At 33.0% G+C, this 24,807-nt stretch overlaps 1 protein-coding gene across 1 annotated transcript; it reads left to right on the top strand.

Annotated features, from left to right (window-relative positions):
* Positions 1 to 15,998: 15,998 nt before the first annotated feature.
* On the top strand, positions 15,999 to 19,257 carry LOC107843454 (protein NRT1/ PTR FAMILY 5.6). Its single transcript, XM_047398651.1, has 4 exons — positions 15,999 to 16,240; positions 17,051 to 17,268; positions 17,639 to 18,183; positions 18,276 to 19,257. The coding sequence occupies exons 1-4, from the start codon at positions 16,084 to 16,086 to the stop codon at positions 19,147 to 19,149; spliced, it is 1,794 nt and encodes a 597-aa protein (XP_047254607.1). The 5' UTR covers positions 15,999 to 16,083; the 3' UTR covers positions 19,150 to 19,257.
* The last annotated feature ends 5,550 nt before the right edge of the window (positions 19,258 to 24,807 follow it).

The raw sequence follows: 24,807 nt of genomic DNA on the forward strand, positions 1-24,807 counted from the left end.
GAAATATTTCTATAAATATTGAGATGTACGTTAAACTAGAGAACAAATCGGTTTACCTATTGGGAGAATATGATTAAAGCTCATCTAACCTGATTTGATTGCATGTCTAGATGGTGGATGCTTGATTTTCTAACCCTCAACTTCTTCGATGTTTTTGTCTGCATAATAGTATTCAACATGTGTGTATTTATATATCTTCTTTATTTTCATTCAAAATCATTCTTTAGAGTCAAAATTTTTGCTCAGACAAGTGTTAGTTGGATCAAAATCGAAGCTTTGTGATCACTATTATATTTTTTATTTATAGTTTACAGGTCGTAGATGAATGTTGGTTGATTTTGAAGAATTTCTTGTGTAAAGGTTAGGTTTAATTGTATTGTTTTGATATCTTTATTATCTTATTGTTTTATTTTAATTGTATTATTTTGATATCTTTATTATCTTATTGTTTTATTTTAATTTACAAATGATTGTCGGTCGACTTTGAATTTTTTTTAGATAAAGGTAATATCTCTATTAGTTTGTTATTTTGTGGTAATTTACAGTTCGTAGATAAATATCAATCGGCTTTGAGAAATTTTTGTGTGTAAAATTTAAGTTTAGTTGTATCACTTTTATCGTATTATTTTGTTACAGTTTACAGGTGATAGATAAATGTTGATCGACTTTGAGGAATTTTTTTATGTAAAGGTTACGTTTAGTTGTATTATTTTGATATCTCTATTCTCGTATTATTTTGTTATTGTTTCCAGGTGGTATATGAGTGTGTAAAGATTAGAATAAATTATATTGTTTTGATGTCTCTATCATTGTATTAATTTGTTGCAATTTAGAGATGGTAGATGAATGTCGATCAACTTTTAAAAATATTTTTGATAAAAATAAGGTTTAATAAATAAATTCTCCATCTTTACATACTCAAAAGATATTAAATTAAATTATTATATTCATCTTTATTATTTAAACAAATATCCTATTTAATGTAATGTTTGAACTTATTAAAGTGTGCAAGGCGCGTACACCTAAACTAGTATATATATATATATATATATATATATATATATATATATATATATATATATATATAAAACTCGCGAGCGTAGTGATTTTCAGCTTACTGCCAAATTTGTAACTTGCATATAAGATCATTCATTCACGCAGATTTATTTGCACAAAAGATGATTTACACGACTTGGTTCACAAAAGAAACAATTTACACATTGTCTAATTCACAAACAGACACACACTCCAAAAAGGAAAAAAAATCATTTAGACATTGGTTGACTATACAGTATACATATAAAAAAAAGAATTGTTTGATCTAATAACATAATACAGCTGTAGTTTGTCATTGCTTCACGAAGCTAATATAGAAGTACTCCACTACACAAACTTAAGATTGTGCTAATTTAATGAAGCTATCGTACTAAATGGGTACAACTTTGTAATGATTTTTTTCCATTTTTGGGATGTTGTTTGATACGTGTGGTTGGAAATGGTCGTAGAAATCATTTCCTTTCCTAACCCCATACTCATGATCCATCCATTTGGTAATAAAAGGTGTGGTTTGTGCAAACAAAGTTCCATGCGTACAAACTGAAAAGAAACAAGTTTTTTATAAGGTGTAGGATATATTTTTAATGATGTGAGACGTTTTGGAGAAAATTATGCGAACATGATTCATAGCGGATAGTATTACATGATGTTACGAGTTATAGTTTTAGTCCGACATTTGGTTTGGGACGATTATGAAAGGGAAAATTTCAAAAATAGCAACTGTAGAGTCTTAATTATAACTTTTATAGCAACAGTTTCAAAATTACGAAAAATAGCAATATGTATTCTGTATTTTAGTAAAAGGTTACTATAAAAATACATATACAAATAGGGTAATCGTTCCTTATTTAACTCTAATCAGTTAGAGTTAAATAAGGGATGGAACTGTTCCTTAATTTATGCCACATTTAATTAAACAGATTCCTTTACCTTATATGACTCTTTTATTTTTACTTCAACCATTTATTTACATCAACATAATTCAAATTCAATCAACGTTTTCCATAAGCAACAAACTCAAAGGAAATTCCAAAAACAGAGTGCTTCCAATATTATTGATGATCGTCTAAAATCATGAAGAAAATATTAAAAATACAACACTCCAATTACAGGTATCGATAAACAAACTTGATTCTGTTTGTGAATTTCATAAAAAAAAATATTACAAGAATTGCTGAACAACTTGCAACAAAGTTGCATAACAGTCGTGGAATTCTAAAATTTGAGATTGTATATGAATTCTATCAGCTCTCGAATAAAATGTTCTAAGCGAATTATTTCTTTCAAATTCAAAGTTATCCATGTCGTTATTTAATTTGAAATTTGAGATACAATTGCTATACGAAAAAATTTTAATTTTAGTCGATGATAACTAGTATTCAAAAAAAAATATTCCTGTTTGTTGGAATTCGCTTTGCATTTTTTTATATACGAAATAGTTATTGTATAAAGTATGGATTTGATAATAAATTTTATTTTTACTTTTTCTAGTTTTCTGGAAATTGACAATGGGAAGCATTCTTGTTCTTTTTAAACACTCTGGTAGGTGGACATATGAACAATAATATGAAGATTACATCAGCGATGCGATATTGTTAAGCATAAATGCTTCGTATAACCAACTCTACACCCTACTGGCTTCCCATATTGATTTAGATTTGACCTGCAAAAGTGTTTAATATACTTATGCAGTCTATTTATGTGTTCACTGTCTATTTAATATGTTTCCAACTATATATATTTATATTATACATATGTAGTATGTTTATGAAATCACTGGCAGTTACATATGTGTCAAGCAATATGTATTTTTAATATACATATGTAGTCTTTTTTGGTATTCACTGAGAGTTAGATATGGTTCCAGCTATATGTATATATATATTATAGCTATGCATTATATTTATGTGTTCACTGACAGTTACATATGTTTTTAGCTGTATGTATTTATAATATACATATGCAGTATGTTTAAGTGTTCACTGACAGTTTCATATATTTTCAGCTGTATTTATTTATAATATACATATGTAGTATTTTATGTGTAAAAATCATGTATTCTTATATGTATTTTTTCAATATGGAAGACATATATTTCCTTTGGCATATAGTGTACTTGATCCTAAAAATGATGCATTTTGGATTTGGTTCTTTGAGAATCTGAAGAAAGCATACGGTGAAAGAAAACATATGTGTGTAGTTTCTGATCGTAATACAAGCATCATAAAAGTTGTTGGGGGTGTGTACAATGATGTACCACATTATGCATGTATGTGGCATCAATGGAAAAATGTACAAATTTTATTATTATAGTTTAAATGTTGATCTGTTCATGATATAGCATTATGTCAAAAAATAATTGCTTTATTTTTTCACTGATAATTATATTAATTCTAAATTTTGATAAAAATATTTAATGTTATTGAACTTGTTATAGTTAAATTGTTGCAATTTTTTTACTGAACTTGCTTAACTTAGCTCATTGTGAATATATTATACAAGACATATAACATCATTGATTTATACCTAAGAAACTAGAAGTCACACTTACCAAATTTTTAATCTGAAAAAATACATATGAGAATCTATTAAGTACCTATGTCCATTTATAAAAACTAAGAATAAGTTAACATAACTTTATGTAATAAATAAAAAAAATAAAAATACATATAAAGGCATATCAATTACATAATCAAAACTTTAAATACATATGTTTTTTAAGAAAATATATGCATTAATCATACATAAATATGAATTATTCATAGATATATACGCATAATTGAAAAAAATCTATGGATAACTCATAAATACATATGAATATCTGCTTAAATACATATGTATTAAACTGAAAAAATACATATACATAAGCATAGCCGAAAAATACATACACACACACATCTATGTATATGTGTGTATATATATATATATATATCCATATCAGAAAATATATATTCAGACTTGTAAAAAATATATGCAATATTCATATATACATATGCATTAATAATATATACATATGCATTATGCATAAATACATATGCATATCTGAACAAAAAAAAACACATGCATTACTTAAAATACCTATGCATTACTCAAAATACATATGCATAAAATGAAAAATACAAATGTATATATGAAAAATACATATAGTAACTGAAATATACATATTAATTACTCAAAGTATATTCAAAACTGAAAACCACATATTCATACCGACATATGCATAACAGTAACATAAATTAACCACGAAAAAATCTATTTTATAGTTTTAACATCAAAAATCTAAATATCACATCAAATAAATATTAAAATATCGACTTTCAACATTAAAGTAACATATGAAACCTAAGAAATATTCAACTAAATGTTAGTCCACCTAAAGTTAACTGTTATCAAATACAACAAATTCGAAATAAACATCAAATATCTTGCCCTTCAGTATCTTTTGTTATCCCAATTTCCATAAGAGGCCTCATTGGTGCTTCATCATCATTTTGTGCCTTCTCTTCTTCTTTCCTCGAACCATAATGCCACAACATTGAAGCATATCTTGTGCGAAGAAGATCTGAATCAAAGTCAACATTTAGAACACATTCACCAAAAGTAAGACAATCAGCATATGTAATCATATATAAATCACAATCCCTGTAAATATAACTATAAATATATATCTATACTGTAACAAATACATCTTATATAATCCCTAAAATATAAATATGTATCTTAAATTTAACAGATACCTATCTTCGCATTATAAAGATAAAAATACATATATGAACATATTATCCATAAAATATAAGATTACAAATACAAAAATACATATTTATACGGTAACAAATACAAATCTTACAATACCAAATACAAATACACATCTACACTGTAACAAATACAAATGTTATCAGTATCAAATACAAATACAAATACAAATACAAATACATATCTATACTGTAAAAATTATATTTTACAGAAATCTCGTCGAAATATACCGACCCGCCGCTACCACATCACTAAAAAATTCATAAAAACTATGGCCAAGCCCGTCCCTCACCAGATTTGCAAAACCAGCAAACCACCAATTAAAATTCAACTCTTGTGATCGATTTCAGCTAATACTCACTGGTAAAACACCATTGATGCCGCTGCCGGTCACTATCACGGTGAAATCCGTCGGATAAACCCTCCTTCTGTCAAAAATCCATCGAGAAATGCTGAAATCAGCGGGTCCAATCGAAGCCACCAGCCCACCCATCGCCAGAAACGGCATCCCTTGGCTAAAAAATACCAAAAAAATTACTAACCACCAAAACAACAAAAACGAAGAAGAAATCAATACGAAAAAAATAAAAAATAAATAAATTATATGAAAAGATGAGATACAAATACTATGGAGCACAATGTTTATCAACAGATTGAGAGATAAAAGCAAAAATTGAAAAGAAAAATAGATTCTCCACAACTAAACCTATGGTCAAGTTGATAGTATTCAATTTAAGGAGTATAACACCAAAAAGATATGAGCAGGCTCGAGCAGAAAGACAACCAGCTTGATTAATGAGTTCAACACCCCCAAATTCAGCCAAAGACTAATTTCAGCAACATGTTATTTGTTTCCCAGTAATTCATACATGCATATACAATTACAGATACAAAGTAGGTTCAAGGTTTCTGGAGAAGGCAGCCTTACTTCAATGTACACAAGAAGGATTAGGAGATGATGACCAATGACCTATAGAAGACATATTCATCTCAATTTCATATTATTTTGTCCACAAACTTAAGATGAATTCCATTTCTTCTTCATTTATCTTCTGCATAAATTGTCATTTTAGAGAGACAACACTGAACTATCGAAGGAACATGAACCTTATATTTTTAACATACTGAATAATCTAATGAATCAAAAGCAAAACTTTAATTAATTTGTGAACGATGAAGAACTATATGACATGATAAAAGCTTCTTTTCTTAGTGTATTCTTTGTACTAATACAGTCTTGAGTGTTTCACGTCCTTTCTACTTATTCACACAAAAAAAGCAGTTTTCATTAATATCATATATCTAAAGACAATAGACCCATTCAAATCTAGTTGGAATTACACATAAAACTATGCCTCTTCTTTTAATTGTGTCAACGCCAAATGCTAAAAGACAGAGAATGGGGTGTCTAAAGAGAGATACCAAATAGCAAAATCCTTTTTTATGTATATTACATTATCATACAATTAGCTTGACACTAAAAAAAATGAGATGAATCAAGTCTCCCCTTGAGCGAACGTATTTCATATATAAAATAAATAAGTAAGAACGTCCTATCTCTTATCAACTTTGGTTTAAAGATGTTGTGGTAATTTAATTCAAGATATTTTCTTCCAGAGCCATGTGATGAACATGATGGTAAGGTCAAATTCTGGACTTAATGTGCAATCGAAACACATCTAACAAAGCAAATCAAAATTTGAAATTAAAAATCATGTAGAAAATCAACCAAAATTAACAGATCTACAGCAGATCTCAAGAAATTCTATGTAATCAACAACAAAAAAAAAAACCCAAAATGTAGAAGAATGTGGAAAAAGAATGCCGAAAATAAATTACAAAAAAAGTTATATGAAAAAGATAACATGCATAAACTGTAAAAATCAACTTACCTGAATAGATGGGGACAATGTTATCAAGAATTGGTGTAGAAAAACAAAAAAAAAAAAAAAAAAAAAAAAGCCAAAAAAAGATATTGGGGGAATTGAAATTGATAAATTGGAGTGATAATAGGGTAATGTAAAGGTAAGTCGCATGAAAAGAGGACAATGGGTTAAAGTCACGCGTTTCTCAATAAAAAAAGTAAAATATTGCTACTTTTATTATTAGTTGTAATTTTGAGAAACTATTACTATTAATTATAATTAATGTCTTAGTATGCTAGTTTGTGTAATTTTTTCATTATGAAAATGGTGGAATATGGCGTGGGATCCGGCATAGTGCCTTTGACCGCCTATGGGCCGTTTATGACATTTAACCGTAGCGCTTCGAAGACCCCTAAATTTTTCTAAGAATTCAATTTTTCATCTTTATCATACCCTTCTCCATTTCCCGCTTCCCGCACCACAATTTTCTTTCTTAATAAAAAGAAGTTGCTTGGCTGAATTTCTCAATTTGAAAAGTGTTTTTGTCAAAATAGGTTTTCAGCGAAGTAATATTGGAGAGCAGCACTTTTATTTGACCAAATCAGATAAAAAAATCATTCTTATAGTATTGGATAAAAAAATCGTGTTTTTCTTAAAAGAAAAAACTTTTGCCTTTGAGTGTTTAGTTACGAGAAAAAAGACACTATTATTTTTACAATTACTTTCATTTACACAAAGAAATAATTTAAAGTATTTTTTTAATTAGAGTTTAACTCGACATAAGAACTGTTACAGCAAATTAATAATATTGGATATATTCTATAATTACTCATTTTTTATGATTATTTAAATATAAATATACTAAAATACATTGATTATTCATAACCAGTTAAAATTCACTCTAGGAGAGGGGAAAAGTAGGGAGGGTAGAAATAAAAAGGAATTAGAGAATAAAGTTGTATTCATATTTGTGATATAAATGAGTAAAATTAATTGGAAATAATTTGATAAACAATAATAAAAAATTGTAACTTCTACTACACAACAACATAGAAATTATTTTTTTTTGCTATGCAATTAGTGCATTTTTTCGTTGTTTAGCCAAATACTTTTGTAATACCAGTGCTTTTTCTTAGCTCGAAAATCATTTCAAGGATGTTAGAACTTGCTTTGAAATATGAATTCATTCTTATACACGTGGTCTTTCCATAATTTTCACTTCCTATCACGTGGAAAATTGAATAAGCTTTCCATCGATATATAATTCCCCCAAATTCGATACCCGGGCAAAGAGTTAGAGCCTTTTTAGTGAGACAGTATTTGACCTGAGCCTTCAGCGCATTGCGGAGATAGCTCAAATGACAATTTTCAATTTTCAGTGTTGCTCCGCGATACTGGCGCGTCGCGTCAAACTTCCAGATCGTAGACAAGGTGGCAACGCGATAGCTCCGCGTCGCACCACCATGCAGTTTCCCAATTGTCAATTTCCAGTGACACGGCGCGATAGCTTCGCGTCGCGCCAAGGGCCCAACTCGAAAAATTTTACTGAAAATTTAATGACGTGTCCAGGGTTAAAAGGGTCAACTTTCTACCTCTATATAATCCCTTTAACACGTGATTCAGCCACTTTTCACCCAAAACATATTAGTTTCTCTCAAGTTTATCTCAAGAACAAACTAGGGTTTTCTATTGGGGATTCAAATTCAAGAAGGTTTCACCATCAATCTTCACGAAATCACGATCTAAGGTATACATAGTGTTCATTCATGGACCCCTTTCGTCCATGAAATCCAAGAATCCTTTTCTAAAACTTAAGTTATGGATTTCCTTCATGTTTTCATGATTTGACTGCTCATGTTCATGTGGATAAATGTGAAATTGGATTCTACTCCATGATTGTTGGTAATTTCTACGTGGGTTTAATTACTATAGTCATAGATTCATGCAACCCTAAGATTTAAACCCTTGAATGATGAAATTAAAATTGAATAATGATGTTTACATGTACCATGCCTGTCATATGTTTGATTAAATGCCTAGATGAAGGAATATTATCTAACTAGCATGATATTATGACATCCCCATGTATGTACAAGTTCATGCCTATTACATGTTTGATGAAGCGCTCCTATGAATGTAGTATGTATTATGATGTTAGTCAAGTTTTCAAGTAAATCATTCAATGTCAGTTTCCTTCTATCGAGTCCTGGGGGTACTTGTACCCAAAATATTAGCTGTGTGCCTAGAGCCATGTCATGTTTTCACGATACTCTCAGTCAAGCTATGAACTCTTAGACTTCCGATAGTCTTATGACTCAGGAAAAATCTCCATGATCTCATGACTCAGTCAGTTGTCAGATATCAGTAGTATTCCGTCAGCCACGGAAATTCAGTAACTCGGTCTATGCCCAGTTCAGTTCAGTAAATCATGTTTAGCGTCTATTCAGATGGGAGTAGGAATTAGCATCGAGTGAACCCAAGGATGGGGACTCACCTGTTATATGAGGGTGTGATTCCTAGAAGCAATTCTTGCGTTCCAGAACTATGTCGCCAGCATAGGTTGAGACATCGTAGTCTGCTATATGAGGGTAGATGAGGTAGCTTAACCTGTTATGTGAGAGTTTCCACCGTTCTCACTAGAGTTACCTGTTATATGAGGGTTACTCACATGTTGTCCTTACCAGTGAAGCGGTATTGACACCCTTCCAATCAGGGCATAGATTGGACCCCAACTTAGCTATTATACCACCTTTGGGGCATGTCGGTTAGATACTACTTCCCACAGTTTCATGTTACAGAATTAGGACTGTCAGATACAGTCAATCAGTTTCAGTAATAGAACTCCGATAGTTCTTCAGATTTCAAAACTGTCAGATACAGTCAACTTAGATACAGTACGGAACTCAGATAGTTTCATCAGATTCAGGACTATCAGATACAGTCACCCATGTTATCAGTATTATTCAGATATAGTCCTTCATGTTATCAGTCATATCAGTTACTAGCATGTCACGTTATCAGTACACAGACTCAGAAATTACGAAATCACGTTGTCAGTTACAGTTACGTATTTATGCATGTATTCTCACGTTCATGTTAGACAGTCAGTTAGCATTATTCATGCATGTGACCCATTGCATATAGCCTACCTCACATGTATACTCGGTACATATGTACTGACGCATTCGTGCTATGGTGCTTTTTTTCTATGTTACACCATAGGTTCAGTGACACTAGTTCCAGATCAGCAGTAGATTCCAGTTTCAGCAATCAGAGTAGAAGTGAGTCCTCATCCTTCGAGGACATAATGATTTTCTAGTATCTCATTGATTAGCTTATTAGTTGGAGTTAGTTGGGGACATGTCCCATCAGCTCCTTATTCAGATTCTTCAGACAGTAGAGGCTTTCAGACTAGTGCAGACTAGATATAGACTATCATGTTCAGACTTCAGTATTTTCAGTTTTTTTAGGTATTCTATTACCCCACACAGATGATATATCATTCAGTTATGTACAGTATTGAACCTTGTGGCCTTTCAGTGCATGTTTCCGCATTATTAAGTTATCTTATGCAGTATACAGGTGCAGATATTAGTCATGGGTTAGCTTGTGGTCCTTCGGGGTCATGAGCACCGTGTAGCGTTCCGGTTCAGCAAATCAGGTCATTACAAATTTACTACTTTAGAGCCTTAAAAAAGGCGCTTTAGAGTTAATCCTATCAAAGATGTAATTGGATACTGATTCCTTGAAAATAAGTCATGGTTATATTTATTTTTTATTTAAGAGTTTTTATGCGTTTTTACGCCTCTATGTACTGTTGGAAAATAATAATAAATTTCAATAACAATTGTGAAATTCAATATAAATAAACTGTAACAATAATAATATTTCTTCGATAGTAGTATCAACAAGTTACAATACTAATAACAACAACAATAATAATAATAATAGTAATGATGATGATGATGATGATGATGATGATGATGATGATGATGATGATGATAATAATAATAGTATAACAATACTGAAATATAGACAATATTATTATTACGGTATTTTAGTAATATACAAAATACTTGAGTCGTGCTAGGTACTGTCCTAAGAAACTATTCCGCAATGTGAAATTTTTTAATTTTCCAGGATTAAACAAGCACTTTCCTGATTAATTAAAGGATATCTGAAGTTAAGTAAGTCTTTCCTAATTAATCAGAGGATACAGGAATCAGCAAAAATTAAATGTAAACCAACAAGTTAAATGCTAAATCAAAAAATGATAGGATAAAATAAGTTTATGATAAGAGAGGAAAAGAAACTTTAGGGAATTATAAGAGTAATGAAAAGAGAATGTGTTGATTTATTTTTTGCTTGAAAATGGTTTACCTATTTATAAAAGTAGTGGGGAGGTATTATACAAAATTAATACACATGCACAATATTTTCTTGGAGACAAAGAAATAATTCTTGGTCATCACTCAAAGAAAAATACTTGGTCTCCAAGTATTTAACTTTACAAATGTTAAAATTAAGCACCAATTATTATTATTATTATTATTATTATTATTTCACTGAAATTTACTTTCTCTCAAAGTAAAAATTAAAATATCATTTAATTTATTTTAAAATATTTAACATGTACCCCAAAAAATTGAACAAATTCTTTTTCTTAGAGACATACGAAATTCATCACTATGAAAGAGTAATAATACCTTACTATTCAGTATTAACTACTCCATTTATTAATTTATTTTTTCATTTATGAATTTCATTAAAAAAAAAAATTGAATTAATTTGAATTATTTTACTTTGAATTGAAGGTCTATCGAAAATAGTCATAATTTTGCAGATTTCACCTTGTGAGACTATACTGTGCATATTATTGTTGAATTTCATAATAATAAAATTACATGTTATCAAGACTATAAATTTTGGATTTTATCATCCTCTTGCCTAATAATAAAAAATTACCGCTGCTTAATGAACGATTCATTCGGATTAACTTTCAAGATATTTGGCCAGAGTACAGATCATAAAACAAAACCAGGGAAATTATATAATTATAAGAAGCCTTATTTTAATAATTTGAGTAATATTCACGTTTTAATTTAGTCATTTGCAACGTGCTTCATAGTGTTTTTCCAATATGTTGTTTTCATAGTATTTTCTTTAAGACTTGTTTCAACTTTCAAATTCGATACGTGTTATGTAGAATCCCAAACGCCTACAATTTATGAGATGTTTGACCACTAGCTTAAATCACGTTGTACATGTGATTAATTCAGATCTTACAAGATTCTCATATTTGAACATAATTGTTTCTTCAAGTATAATTTGGTGCATAAAGCAAACTAACCTATAACTTTTTAGTGAGATCTTAAGCTCTTGATGAGAAAGGTTGACTATAGTTGGTCAAACAATCTCACTTCTAATTAATAGTGTCCAGGTCGGTAGGCCTAACTAAATCTCCTTCGTTCAAAAATTGTATTGTGCAAAGAAAATAAAGAGAACTTTTCATAGTAATATATGAATTCTTGAACCCTCTTATCATAATGATTTTACTGTAATAGCAGGGACTAAGAATTAACTTCGGTCACAGGTTCAAATCCTAGATATGACATTTTTCTGAATCCGTTATATGAATTTTCGCTACGTACCGCCATGATTGTCAATACCTTAGTTTGAGTGGATTTGTAGTAGTAAATATGAGTCTCTATATAATCTTGGATAATTCTCACCTCATGATATAGCTTTTGAGTTAGAACGAGGCACATAATTTTCTAATCATCAGAGCCACATGTGCATCCTCATTATCATGGTTTATCAATATTGGACCCCATATTAATATTTTATGCTTCAGATGTCTAAACCTAGCTAGGACGTGTGGGAGCTACTTCCCGACTTACAGGGGGTGGATGCACAGTTTTGGACTTTTGGTTATGAGTTTCAATTTCACGTGAACTCAATAGTTATATTAACGTGAAATTATCGTTAAAATTCATAATGAACTTTAAATTTTAAATTCGTCTCTTATCAGGTTAATGTAATATAGATATTTAGTCTCCATATATGGTTTCTTAACCTCCTAGCTATTGATTTCCAATAATAGTACTGTTTCCAACAAAATATTTGACAAGTTGGTGTCTCCATGTGCTTCTATTGTGCTGTCACTATATGTAAGTATATAACAAGGTACGTTCACACGAAAGCCAACTAACTTTAAAAGTCAAGAAACTCATAATTTTGTAACAGAAAGCCAGGTTAATTCTTTCTTATTGGATGTCATTTTCGAATATTTGTCGTTATTCAGTGGGTTATAACTAGCAAAACTAGAATAGAAGAACAAAATTAAGAAACAATCAACATGGATGTGAATGATCATCATGTGATCGTGATAGACCACATTGGTGCAATTTGGGATTTTATCACTTTTTCGAGAGAATCAAATTCCTTATATAGTCTTTATAATTGCATACAGAAAAGCAATTGTTTGGCCACCATGCATCAATAGCTCTGACTTTGCTATACTTGGTAAAGATTAATAATAGCCATGTTCATATTTGCAACATTCACATTGGTCAACCTAATGAAGGGGTACTTTTGGTTTAAGATTTTCCTGTGATAATGGAATAAAATACAAACAAACAAAAATAAAATAATAATAACTTCAAAAAAAAAAAAAAAAAAAAAAAACACCCCCAACTACAACTCCAATGGGATTAACACAAATGAAGCTTGCTCAAGTGATAAGGGTTCAAGTTGCACTAAAAAGTTAGTAAACACTATTGATCCTTCAGACGGCGTGGGGTGAAAAAAATGGATAAAAATTACAAAGCTTGCCAAGAAGCTAATTATATTTTCTTTTACTCCTAAGAAAGGATATTATGTCAAGTGTTTCCCATCATGTACTTAGTAAATATAGATAAATAAGAATCTATTTCCACTAGATCATTGGACAAGAGTTAAAGTAGTTTTATGACAGCGTAGCAAGGTCCATTTTTGCAAAGGAGTACACCAAAAGCTTCATTTCAACTTATTTGATGTACTTCAACTAAACATGAATTTAATTAAGCTATAAAGTCTTGGATAAACCACCAGTTAATCTACAAGCAATCTCTCTTCATATAGATAAAAGAAAGTATATCATATAAATTGAACGATGAAATTGGTAAAAGATGCCTTGCTTTTTGGAACTCCAGGGAAATTCACAATCTCTATCCTTCGAGTGTGCACTCTGTGGTGAACATTTTGCACTAACTTGCTCATTGTTCAACAATTAACAAATCACACTGGAGATGTAAACTGCACTAGACAAGTGTCATGTGACAAGCTAATGACTCAGGCGGAGGCTGGATTCAAACCCAAGTCACCCACATGGATGACCACCTCCCAACCACTCAAACATACCCGCAGGCAAGATGCCTGCCTTTTTTTACTGGTAAATAAAGTTGAACATCCATCCACATTGCAGGACAAAGTTCTTCCTCTTTCCTCACTTTTTCTTTTAAAAATCATAACACGTTGATTTATATATCAACGTGCTGTATTTGTGTCACCCATGTATGTGAAGCACTATTTCTCAGTTTCTTTTTGGTACACAAGGACTGTATATTTCTTTGTACAATAGCACTTTCACATGCATGTGTCATGTTAATGGGACTGAGAAGTAATAATTTTAGTTGTTGAAAACTTCATGCACTTTGATCATGTAAGAAAAAAGAGAAGTTGGTTTGCACTATTTGTATTTGTTAAAAAAGTTTGATAACCATGATGTCCGAACCAACAAGAACCAACAACGCCCACCTCTACTAATTTGACTATGAACCTGCAATCTCCTCCAGCACAAAATAGCGTACCTTTATCCACTAATATTCTGTTCACAAATCCAAAAGTCTTCAAAAGTAATTTCCTCCAAGAAAACCTAACTGATTGAACTATAATTTCAATCACAAATTCATGGTGAAGAGGGGTGGCTTAATGAATCAGAAAAAAGATCTGCTTAAAATATTACTGGTGCATGGAAGAACATGTGTATGGTAATTGTTCTTACTTAGCATTGGCTTCCAGATATCCTATTTCAATATCATTCGGTAGGTGGGATGGGAATGGGATAAACAAGGATATCAATGAGATTAATTTATTGCACCATTTACTAAAACCTCACATCGGATAAAATTAATCTCAAATTCTATCCCCAATTATCTTTATCCCACGTATCAAATGCTCTTGATTCTCATCTTAATACCACATAACGGTAAGAATTGAGCTATGGACACTCTTCAGTACGGAAACAACCAGCAATGAACAACATGGAAAAAAAAATATGCGCTTGTTAAGCACTCCAAATCATATTACTGTAACTAAATGTATTTACAAATAGTACCACTGTCTAGCTCTCCAAATAATGAAAAAAAAAATAAGGTGGCGGATTTGATAGACTCACTCCAACTAAGTATAAAAAGCCTGTACTTAATCATTATTATCGTGTTGTGACATGAACAATCTAGGAAAGGAAAATAAACTCAAAAAATGTAATTCTTATGTTTATAGTATTTCCAAGAAAGATAAAAGAATTTGTCCACAATTATTAGAAATTACAACAAAATTCCTGAGACTTTTGACAATCAACTAAAGATCTAAGTTCCTCAACTTTGTTTGAGACATTGATGTTCAGATTAGCTAGCTTGTACCTCGACTAATCATCTGGTTGGTAAATGCTTCCAAAAAGGTTGAGATGAACCCCACTCTAGATAACTTGTAATAGAACCTGAGACCTCTTGGGGTTCTTCCTACACTTATACTACTACTAAGCTAATTCCTATAAGGCCCTTGCACTCTTCTTCAATAGAATGTCACGTATGTAACACTTTACATGAGTTAAATCCAACATTTCAAGCATAGTACAAGTATTCCTTTTAAATTTTGTGCGCTCCAACTCATGTTGAGATTTCAAATCCCATCAGCAAAACAATGATAGAAGAAGGGACAACGCGAATAAAAAGCGTGTAATTATTATATTCAGAGGTGTAAAATGAAGTACAACTGAAGAAACACTTGTCTGATGCCTCTTGTAAACATGGTCAATATATCTATCATCGCCAGTTTTGTGGCAGGAGATCCAAATAGAAGAATCTGACTGCAGCATCGATGCCATTCGCTGAGTTAAGGGCCAAGGACTGCTTTAGTTTAGTGGAAGAAGTTGCTTGTCAACCTCAAGTCACAATCATTGGCAGTAAATTCCATTTACTTTCAGATTTCTTGGTGCTTATATTCTTAGGAACTTTGCCAATAGCAATGAGCTAGGACTTTTTCCTATATAAAGTGAATAAACTAACACTGCCAACCCACCAACTTCTTATCTCAGTTACTTCACTATTGATATATCTTCTTTGGTATCTTAAAGCCAAAAAGAAAAATGGATAAGATAAATGTGGAAATGGAGCAAATAAAGAAAACAGAATCAGTAGATATTGATGAGCAAAAAATGGTTTATGATTCTTCTGTTGATCATAAAGGACGAGTTCCTCTTAGGAGTTCAACTGGTGTCTGGAAAGCCTCCCTCTTTATAATTGGTAAGCATATATCCAACCAATGGCATACACCAAATAGCTTCACGTATATGTCTAATTTTCCTCATTCTCGTGATCTATAATTATTCGAAGATCAAGATATTTAGAATGGCTTCCACAGTTTAAATTGTTCAGAGCATATATACAATTTTCTCTTCCTATGAGTTAACAGTCCTAAGATATCCATAGAACTAAAGACGAAAAAGAGCACTAGCTTATGTTAAGCACGCATGGCTAACCAAAAATGCTCATAGACTTGCTTGTTCTAGTATTTCATCTGTCAGAAAACTACTAATGATAATCACTTGTTAAGCGCTCTAGATATTTGATCAGCTTGTTCAAGAAATAGAACGTTTTACACTTGCTTGGCCATGGTTTGATAAAAAATCAGTAAACAATGGAGAAGTACATAAATGGTCTCTGAAAATATAATTTCTTTTTCCAAAGTTCAACGTAAAAAGCTCACGGAATAGAAAGTCTCTGATCACTACTTGAATTACAATCAACATAAATTGCAGACTGATGCCGCTTTGCTTCTGCAATTGTCTAGATTTATCCTAGTAGCCCCAAAATGTTAAGCAGTATCGTAACATAAAGGTTTTGTCATCGTTGTTCATATTACGAGTTCCCAGTTTGTTTGTGTTTTTCATTTTTTGATAAGAATATTAAGAATTACAAGTTATACACGAAAAGTATGAGTCACTAAGAGAAGCTGTAGAAAATGGAGATTAAACATGTTATTAGAGTTTTCGTTTGAACATGCTTCTTTATGGTTATGTAAATGGAGATACTAATGGCCTGTTACCTTAACAGTGATTGAATTCAGTGAGAGGCTGAGTTACTTTGGAATAGCCACGAGCTTGATTATATACCTAACGAAAGTCATCCATCAAGACCTCAAAACAGCAGCAAAAAGTGTCAATTACTGGACAGGAGTCACCACCTTGATGCCACTGCTAGGAGGCTTTCTGGCTGATGCATACTTGGGAAGATTCTCCACTGTTCTCCTCTCTTCCACGATCTACTTCCTGGTAACCACAATCTCCGCTCCTTGCAATTTTCAACATGGAATGACGGTTTAGAGTATTTCCTTAAAAAATAACAAAAGCTAAGCATGTGCAAAAGCTGCTAACCCTACTAAAGTAGTTAAACTGATGAATGAATCTGAAATTGGCTAAAAACTGTATTTAGCTTTCAATGGTTGGTCAAAATGCTCTACTTATAGATAACTAATGACAACTTTATGGAAATCCTATTTGAATAACAGAAAATTGGATCACGTTATCAGCTCTGTATAAACAAAAAATTCGGTTCTAGAATCAGGCAACTTTAAGACAATTTAACAAATCGATGTATACACTAAAATTTTCTCTTACTTGTTCTGGCTTAAATGTGGGTCAGGGCTTGCTTCTCTTGACAATGTCTAGAGTGATCCCGGGCTTACAACCTTGTGACAGTAACTTCTGTGATGAACGGAGGAAGGTCCATGAGCCGATATTCTTCCTTGCAATCTACTTAATCTCTATTGGAACGGGTGGACACAAGCCTTCTCTTGAGAGCTTTGGAGCTGATCAGTTTGATGATGAAAATCCCAAAGAAAGAAGGAAAAAGATGTCTTTTTTCAACTGGTGGAACTTTGGGCTATGCTGTGGACTATTACTTGGTGTGACGCTTATCGTTTATGTCCAAGAGCATGTTAGCTGGGCCATGGCAGATGTAATACTCACAGTAGTTATGGCTTCGAGTATAGCCATCTTCTATGCAGGGAGGCCATTTTACCGTTACAGGAAGACGACTGGAAGTCCATTTATACCCATGCTAAACGTGCTTGTAGCTGCAATTAGAAAAAGAAACCTTCAACTTCCTTCAAATCCTTCTCATCTACACGATGTTCCGAAGTCAGAGACTACCCAAAGAAGGCTCTTAGGCCACACCAAAAGGCTGAAGTAAGATTCGAACATAGTCATTATCAGGTCATTCAATTACTCAGGAGAGTTGGAATATGGTATTGAAAACAATTTTTGATTCTACTTGACAGGTTCCTTGATAAAGCTGCAATCCTAGATGTCACACAAGATTCAATAGAACAGCAACAGAATCCATGGAAACTTGCAACTGTCACCAAGGTGGAAGAACTGAAGCTAATTATCAACATGATTCCTATTTGGCTAACCACTTTACCATTTGGTATATGTGTAGCACAAGCCGCAACTTTTTTCATAAAACAAGGTGTGACAATGAATCGGAAGATCATTCACAATTTCGAGATCCCCCCAGCCTCAATTTATGCCCTGACAGCTGTTGGCATGATAATAGCCGTCACTATCTATGACAAAATCCTTGTGCCTTTCCTGAGAAGGACAACAGGAAATGAGAGAGGCATAAGTATTCTCCAAAGGATCGGTATTGGAATGATCTTCTCGATTTCTACTATGGTAGTTGCAGCTTTGGTTGAGAGAAAGAGACTGAATGTTGTTCATAGAAATCCATTAGAGGGTTCGGCTTCAATGAGTGTGTTTTGGCTAGCCCCACAATTCCTTATCCTTGGAATAGGAGATGGATTTTCCCTTGTGGGATTGCAAGAATACTTCTACGATCAAGTACCTGACTCCATGAGAAGCTTGGGCATTGCATTATATCTTAGTGTAATTGGTGCTGCAAATTTCATTAGCAGCCTCTTGATAACCATTGTGGATCATATCACAGAGGAAAGTGGCAAGAGTTGGTTCGGAAAGGATCTAAACAGCAGCCGGCTTGATTATTTCTACTGGTTGTTGGCAATCATCACAGCAGTAAATTTGTGTGTTTATGTTTTTGTTGCAAGGAGCTATACCTACAAGAATGTGGACAGTAGGACAACTATGACTGTAGCTGATTGCGATGATGGGGATAATCGTGAAACAATGGTTTAGCCTATGTAAATATTCGTCAAGCTTTATTTAAGAAATTCACTGAATTTATAATATCAATGTATTCTGATAAGCTAAAACGAAATAAAATCTCTTCATTTCCTTGTTCGATCCCATCCACTTCAATTGATTTCCTCTATAGAAGGGATGAGATATTAACAAATACGAAACCGAAGTATCAATCCTAGTGACCTTTGCAGTTCATAGTGAGAAGAACTTATTAAATCCCAACAGATGGAGGAAATATTCTCATGGAAAATGATTTCTGTGAACAATGTTTTCATCTTGGAAAAAGATTTTCTGGATCATTTTCCAGTGTTTGATTGGTACAGAAGCAGGAGACATATAGTAATCGTATAAAGTGGATTATAGACTATGAAAATACTGAAGGTTGACAATAATGTTTATGCATTGATCAAAGCATGTAACAAGAGTAGGTTTGAGATATTTGTAAAGGAAGCCATTTCCCATTTTGTAGGAAATATGTTTCTTGAAGAAAATATTTCCATAATTCTAGGTACGCAAACACTTTCTAAAAATGATCACCTCAAGAACAATAGTTTCCCAATCATTTTCTTGGAAACTATAATTTCCATCATACCAAACACAGCCGACCTAAAGAACATCTTTCTTCATGCTTTGGCAAAGCTTACATATAGGCCCCCTTGCAGTTCTTTAATGGGAATATTTTCATAAACTAGTAGGAAAAGTAGATTTAAAAAAAAAAAAAAAACGAAGCTTCAAGGCAAAAAACAAACTTTGAAATCAAGAAACTTTTTTTCTACAAGTTCAGCACTTGTATAAAAAAGATAGACGGGAAAAGGTGACAGCGTAAACAAACCATAGAAACAGAATAATATTTTGTTTGATGCTGCTCATACTTAGTTTCAGATGCTATGCATTTAGACAATAATAGAAACCAAAATAACTGTCCAAATATAAAGCCAATGTGGAAAAAGCTAAAGATAATTTTTGGAAAAATATAAATTTATCTAGAATGTTTTAGTATAGATATTCTTGAAGAAATAATCTAGACATTCTAGAGTATATCTAGAGTATTGTAGTGGATAAAGTTTGCTAGATATTTCTTGTAGATGTATCTAGAAGAATTTCTAGAACCATCCATAGACTAGTATAAAGAGGAAGGGGTCTTGTACATTTGCATCCATCCAAAAACAAATCAAATACAAATCATAGTAAGTAGTCTTCTTCCAAAGTTCTCTCTTTTAATATTTTTCTTCACCTTTCTAGCTTCCTCTTCTTAGTTGAATCTTCCGATCTTAGTTAACGATCTTGGGCTAGCAGAAGGTTTCCTAAATATACCTTTCTTCTGTTATTCTCTACATGGTATCAAAGCCATAGCCACACGTTGGCTTCTGAATTTTATTTCAAGATCGGGTTAGTGATAGATTCAACTTGCTTCTTTCTATGGATTTTAACGGTCGTCGTAATGGACTGGGCATAGAGTTGTTAAATCAGTCCAATTATAAGGTATGGAAGACATGTATCGAATCATACCTTGTGAGTGAGGACTTTTGTCAACGGAAGTAACACAAGTCCTCCTGTTGACGAACCAAAAAATGATGGTGCATGTAAGAAGTGGAATCAGACTAATTCGAAGGCGGAATTCATCTTGAAGAGATCCATCTCCTCCAGTTTATTTGATCATATTATAAGGTGCAAATCAGCCCACGAAATATGGAGGACCCTCGATCAGTTATTCAACAAGAAGGATGAAGCTCGACTGTAAATATTGGAGAATGAATTGGATAACGCCAACCAAGGTAATCTTTCTATTGCCGAGTATTTCTTAAGAATTAAGAATTTATGTTATGAGATTTCCTTATTAAATCCAGATGAGGCTATCTCAGAATCACGAATAAGAAGAAATATTATTTGTGGTTGGAAGCCAGAATATATTCCTTTCGTAACATCGATTCAAGGATGGGCTCAACAACTATCATTGAAGGAGTTTGAAAATTTATTATCGTCACAGGAGTTACTAGCCAAACAAATGGCTGGGGTATCAATCAAAGAAGGAGAAAGAAATGCTCTTGTAGCTGGCAAGAGGAACTTTAAAGGAAAAATAGAAAGAGATATGTCGTACTATCGATCCACAGGTGGTTCAAGCTCACCAAGAAAGGAGGGAGAGTCTACAAATAATGATAAGACTCTCAAATGTTATCGGTATGGCAAAATAGGAGACATAAAAAGATATTGTCGAGCCAAGGAAAGTAATATGGCTCAAACCAAGAAAGTTGTTGAAGAAGAAGACTAGGGAAAGTGCCTCATGGCTGAGAGTCGAGCAATTGACGCCATGACTTCTATCAATTTTGAAAGTGGTTGGATCATGGATTCAGGATGTAGGCATCATGTCATGAGAGATAAATCTAAATTCTCTAGCTTTCGGAAATACAATGTCCATGATGTCATCGTAACAGTAGATAATATGGTTCATCATGTGGAGAAAGAAGGCATAGTCGTCATCAACGAGAAGCAGGAAGACTCAATCACTCTTAACAGTGTGTTTCATGTTCCAAGGATGAAGAAAAATCTATTTTCAGCTGCAAATGCCGTAGATGCGGGAAGTTATCTCCTATTTGGCCCACATGACGTAAAGTTCCTTTGAAATATCAAAGAACTCAAGGTAGATATCATTCATACTGGTAAGAGAGTTAATGATTTATATGCCTTATCTGCGTCTAACTCATATATCGAGAAGATGAGTAATAATGATACTACATATCTATGGCATGCTAGACTTGGGCATATTAATACAGACAAATTAAAAGCCATGGTAAAATTGAATCTAGTAAAAGGATTGCCTAACTTAAGCAACTTTGGTGGAGGAGAGATTTGTAAAGGATGTCAATATGGAAAGGCACATCGTCTTCCATTTGATAGATCCTTGACAAGAAGCAAAGCTCCTCTAGAACTAATTCATAGTGATTTGATGGGGCCAACAAGAACTCCTTCGTTCTCTGGCTACTCTTATATGCTACTTTTTGTTGATAATTTTACTAGATTCACATGGGTTTATTTTGTAAAGCACAATTCAAAAGTATTTAACAAGTTTCAGGAGTTCAAGAAAACTGTTGAAGGCGATCTTGGTTCAAGGATAAGGCAGTAGCGAACAGATAACGGTGGCGAGTTCACTTCTGAAGATTTCCTCTCTTTTTGCCGTCAACATGGTATTAAAAGAGAACTTACTTATGTTGACACTCCATAACGAAACGGAGTGGCTGAAAGAAAAATTCACTACTTGACTGAGACATGTAAAAGTTGGATTCATGCCAAAAAATTACCAAGAGCCCTATGGGCTGAAGGTATGAAATATGCAGCATATGTGATCAATAGGATGCCGCTTTCTCCAAACAACATGGCATCACCATATGAATTGATGTTTGGAGAAAAACCTAACATTAAACACCTTAAAGTCTTTGGCCCTATCCGTTAGGTTCATATTCCGGATTCTCAACGGAGAAAATTGGATCCTAAGGCAAGAAAATGCATATTTGTTGGATATGATGAAAGGAAAAAAGGTTGGAAGTGTATGGACCCAGAAATTCCTTGTTTCATTGTATCTCGAGATGTCGTATTTGATGAAATTTCCTTGTATTATGGAGTTTCATCAGAAAGAGAGGGTTCGAAATCATTGAACCCTAGAGTTTCAAACTTACCCATCACAAGTATCTCTCCAGAGAATGAAACTACTTAGGAGCTAATTGAAAGGGGGAGCCCAGAGACTCAACAACGTGAAACTCATCAAGAAGAAGATTTACTTGGTCACAAAGACCAAGTAGAGCTATTGTTAAGCCAGCCCGTTTCAGAGATGAAAACTTTATTAGTGTATATTCTTGTTTTTTTGCAGGACCAATTGACGATGAAGAGCCTTCATCCTTTGGAGAAGCTAAAGGAGTCAAAGAATGGGAGCTTGCCATGGATCATGAAATGGAGGCTCTAGTGAGAAATCAAACTTGGAACCTTGTTCCAAAGCCAAAAGATGTACAACCAGTGTCTTGCAAATGGGTGTACAAAATTAAAAGAAAAGCAGATGGCAGCATAGACAAATATAAAGCAAGGTTGGTTTCTCACGGCTTTTCTCAAAAATATGGTGAAGACTACAAAGAAACCTTCAGTCCGGTGGCTAAGATGACCTTAGTTCGAGTTGTACTAGCCATGGCAGCCTCACATGGTTGGAAATTGTGGCAGTTTGACGTAAAAAATGCCTTGTTATGCGGAGAACTTGACAAAGATATCTATATGGAGAAACCACCTGGGTACGTTTCTAACTTACATCCTAATTATGTTTGCAATCTTAAAAAGGAACTTTATGAACTCAAGCAAGCTCCACGAGCATGGTATGGAAAAATTGCTCAATATTTAATTTTTTGTGGATATGTTGCATTACATTTAGATCCTAGTCTGTTTGTTAAGAAGCAAGAAGACTTGCTTGTAGTTGTTCTCTTATACGTGGATGACATGATAATAACAGGAAACAATGATGATGAAGTTGCAAGGCTTCAAGAAGAGCTGGCCATAAGATTTGAAATCAAGAAACTGGGTGAACTACATCATTTTCTTGGATTAGAGGTGACAAACACTAGTAAAGGAATCTTTGTTACTCAAGAAGGGTATGCCAAGAAGCTTGTTGACAGGTTTGGAATGAAACATAGCAAGAAATGTTCTACTACTCTCGAGATAAGTACGAGGTTAAGGCGTGAAGAAGGCTCACTTCTTGCAGATCCCAAACCCTTTCGAGCTCTAGTTGGAAGTCTTCTCTATTTGAATATTACAAGGCCGGATATTGTTTTTTCTGTTAGATATGTCAGAAGATTTATGCAATCACCAAGAAAGCCACACTTGGAAGCTACAAAGAGAATTCTGAAATATATCAACTCAACATTAGATATGGGTCTATTCTTTCAAAAGAAGAATGATTTGATATTAGTGGGTTATACTTACGCTGATTTTGGTAGCGATATGGATGTCTGAAGATCTACATCGGGCTATATTTTTCTCTGTGGTAGAATAGATATTTCTTGGTACAGTAAAAAGCAAGACTCTGTTTATTTATCAACTACTGAGGCAGAATATAAAGTAGCAGCTCTTATTGCTTAAGAATGTGTATGGCTCTAAAGACTTGCTGAAGATTTAAAACTACTTATATCAAAGCAAACTGCAGTTTTTGGAGACAAAGTGTCATCAAGCTCACAAACAATCCAGTATTTCATGCAAGAACTAAGTACATTAAGGTAGAACATCGCTTCATCCGAGAAAGGTTCTTGATGGAACTATAAATACTTTGGAAGTACGAAGTCAAGAAAATTTTGTTGATATCTTCACCAAGTCACTTCCTAAAGCTTTGTTTGAGTTCTTCCATGACAAGCTTGGGGTAATTTCCAAAAAAATCACTTTAAGGGGGAGTGTGGAAAAAGCTAAAGATGATATTTTGAAAAAATATAGATTTATCTAGAATGTCCTAGTATAGATATTCTTGAAGAAATAATCTAGATATTCTAGAGTATTGTAGTGGATAAAGTGTAACACCCCGCATTTTTTTCGGACTAGAAATTGAAGCGTCGTTCCTACGCTACTGACCTGAACTAGATGATTCTTTGTTAATATATGTGTGGTGATAAATCCTACAGTGTGGGAATA

The sequence above is a fragment of the Capsicum annuum genome, chromosome 10 (genome assembly GCF_002878395.1).
Source record: "Capsicum annuum cultivar UCD-10X-F1 chromosome 10, UCD10Xv1.1, whole genome shotgun sequence".
NCBI classification, from domain to species: domain Eukaryota; kingdom Viridiplantae; phylum Streptophyta; class Magnoliopsida; order Solanales; family Solanaceae; genus Capsicum; species Capsicum annuum.